The sequence below is a fragment of the Centrocercus urophasianus genome, unplaced genomic scaffold (genome assembly GCF_019232065.1).
Source record: "Centrocercus urophasianus isolate 14NV4802_14NV808 unplaced genomic scaffold, USGS_Curo_1.0 seq_11, whole genome shotgun sequence".
Lineage (NCBI taxonomy): Eukaryota > Metazoa > Chordata > Aves > Galliformes > Phasianidae > Centrocercus > Centrocercus urophasianus.
Window position 1 is genome coordinate 45713566 of NW_024884253.1, and position 2409 is coordinate 45715974.

Consider the following 2409-nt stretch of genomic DNA (forward strand, 5'->3'; position numbering starts at 1 on the left):
GGCATTCAGGGCCAGGCTGGATGTGGCTCTGGGCAGCCTGGTCTGCTGGTTGGCCACCCTGCACATAGCAGGGGGTTGAAAGTGGGTGATCATTGCTGTGCCTTTCAACCCAGGCCATTCTATGATTCTGTGATTCTATGAAAGGTAAAAACAAGAAGTTGATAAATCCATGGAGGTATGCCTGAGAGAGAGAGCTAGTAGGGCTCTTTGCTTCAGATAAAGAAGTACTCATTCCTTTATACACTGGAGGAAAAATGTATAACCTTTCATAAGATTACATAGTCCAGTTCCATCAGTCTTCCGTGTTCCTTATAGAAAAACAGGGACATAGAGAGAGAACGTGAGCAGAGTGGCTGCACCTCCAACAGGTGTGTGTGAGATGTCATCTGCCTTTATGGATCAGTATAGTTCCTGACAGTTTGATAGATTGCACTTGGATATATTTTTTAATATGCATAAATATGAAAAAAAAAAAAAAAAAAAAGACGTTTTCTGAATAGCAGAAAAGGTGCCCATCGTGGTAGGTGATGCAATGTTGCATCACATACTTTACAGCAGTTAGTCCCAGTCAGGCTTAACAAGGCTCAGAGGCTGCAAGCACCACCATACATACCTTCAGAATGTTAATGCTCTAGTTAATAAAGCAGATCTTTAAAACATTGTAGTCAGGTAAATTAGAAGGCCTAATTTAAGCTAATGGGAAGAAGATGAAGGAAATTCTGCCAGTAAAAAAACTACTTTTCTTTGGATCCTGCCTTAGGAATTTGCTTTGGAGACAAGCATTGGGAACGTGAAATCTCTCCCAGCCTTGAATTACAGAGCTACCTAGAAAAGTACTTCAACGTGGAGGCCAGATTTAAACCTTTACTTATTCAGCCTAAGTGGTGGTCGTGCCATAGGCATATCTGCACTGCACACACGCGGAGCGCTATGATGCGATGAGCATTTTCTTGGCATGAATCACCTGCAACTTACTCACTTGCCCTAAACCAGCGTCTGTTCACCACAGACACCATCCCGGCGTCACTCAGAAACACAGGAGCACCACAGGAATAATTAAAAAAAAAAAAAACCAAACTCAAACAACAAACCCACAAGCCCAAAACCAACCCAAACCCAACCACCCCCAAGCCTGACACCCCCTGCGCAGCAGCCCTCACGCCGAGGGCCAGGACTTCCCGGCTCCCCTTCCCCAGCCCCTCGACGGGGCTCTCCGAGTTCTCCCGACGGCGGCGGCGGCCGCGCGGTGGCGCCCTCCGCTCACGGACTCCGTTCCGCGTTGGCTCCGCTCCCGCGCAGCTCCCGCCGCCGGGGAAGCCCCTGCGATGGAGCGGCCCCGCAGCGCGGCCCACGCCCGTTCCGTCCCGTCCCTCCTGGTGCGGAGCGGGGCCCGACGAACAGCGCGCTGCCGTCCGTCCGCAGCCATTTCGAGGGGAATCATTCATCGGTTCTAAATTTCCTTTATCTCCGGAAAATCTCGCAAGAGTAAACGACCGTAATAGCAGTGTAATTGTCTGCTGTGTTTTTTGTTGCCGTTGTTTTTGAGAAATCGATCCGGGCTCCAATAACTCATCGCGGCGCGTTACACCAAAAAGAAAAAAAAGCCAGAAACAAAACAAAACAAAAACCAAACCAACAACAACAACAAAAAAACCAAACACAAGAACAAAACAACCCATTCCAATAAGGAAACAGGAGAACGAAATTATTGCCGCTTCCTGAACTCTCTGCTTATGATCCCAATAATTAAAATGTGCGGTAATGGCTCTTGCAACCTCGATCTCCGGGGGTAATTCTCGGAAATGAATGGAGGGGGCGCGGAGAGGGCCGAGAGCCGCAGGATGCGCTCAGAGCTCCGCGGGGAAGCGGCTGGGACGCGGAGCGAGGATTTCCCTCCAGCAAAGCAACTTTTGCGGTGCGGTTTCCGAACTGCTGCCTTCCCCTGGGGATGTGTATGGGGGGTGAGAACAACACTGAGAATCCTCCAATAGAAAAAAAAATAAATAAATAAGGGAAGGGGGGGAATAATAATAAAAAGACCCTCCCCGCCTCCAAAGCCCGGTGGGAACGGGGTCCCCTGTGGGGGCCTCAATGCCTGCGCTGGGGCGCTGAGCAGGGCCGCGGGGAAACCTCCGTGCCAGCCGCACCGCACCGCCCTCCTCCGCCCTTCCCACCGGTGGGTTTTTACATTATTAGTATTTCTTTTTATTAGTATTTTTTTTTTTTTTTTTTGCGGGGGGGGGGGGTGGGGGTGAAGCGTGAGCTGGTGTTTATGAGAAGCCCTATGACTCCCGTTCAGCTCATCCTGGAGGACGACACCGAGCTGTGTTCCTTGAGGAATTGGGGTGGTGACGTCTTTTCTGATACCCGATTATTACGTGACTGGGGGAGAAAAAAAAAAAAAAAAAA

At 49.7% G+C, this 2409-nt stretch overlaps 1 protein-coding gene across 1 annotated transcript in view; it reads left to right on the forward strand.

Annotated features, from left to right (window-relative positions):
- Positions 1–1761: 1761 nt before the first annotated feature.
- ADCYAP1 (adenylate cyclase activating polypeptide 1) overlaps positions 1762–2409 on the forward strand; it is a 4828-nt gene continuing 4180 nt past the window's right edge. The window contains exon 1 of the mRNA XM_042839082.1: positions 1762–1789. Within this exon, the coding sequence (XP_042695016.1) occupies positions 1762–1789 (28 nt within the window). The remainder of the gene's footprint in view (positions 1790–2409) is intronic.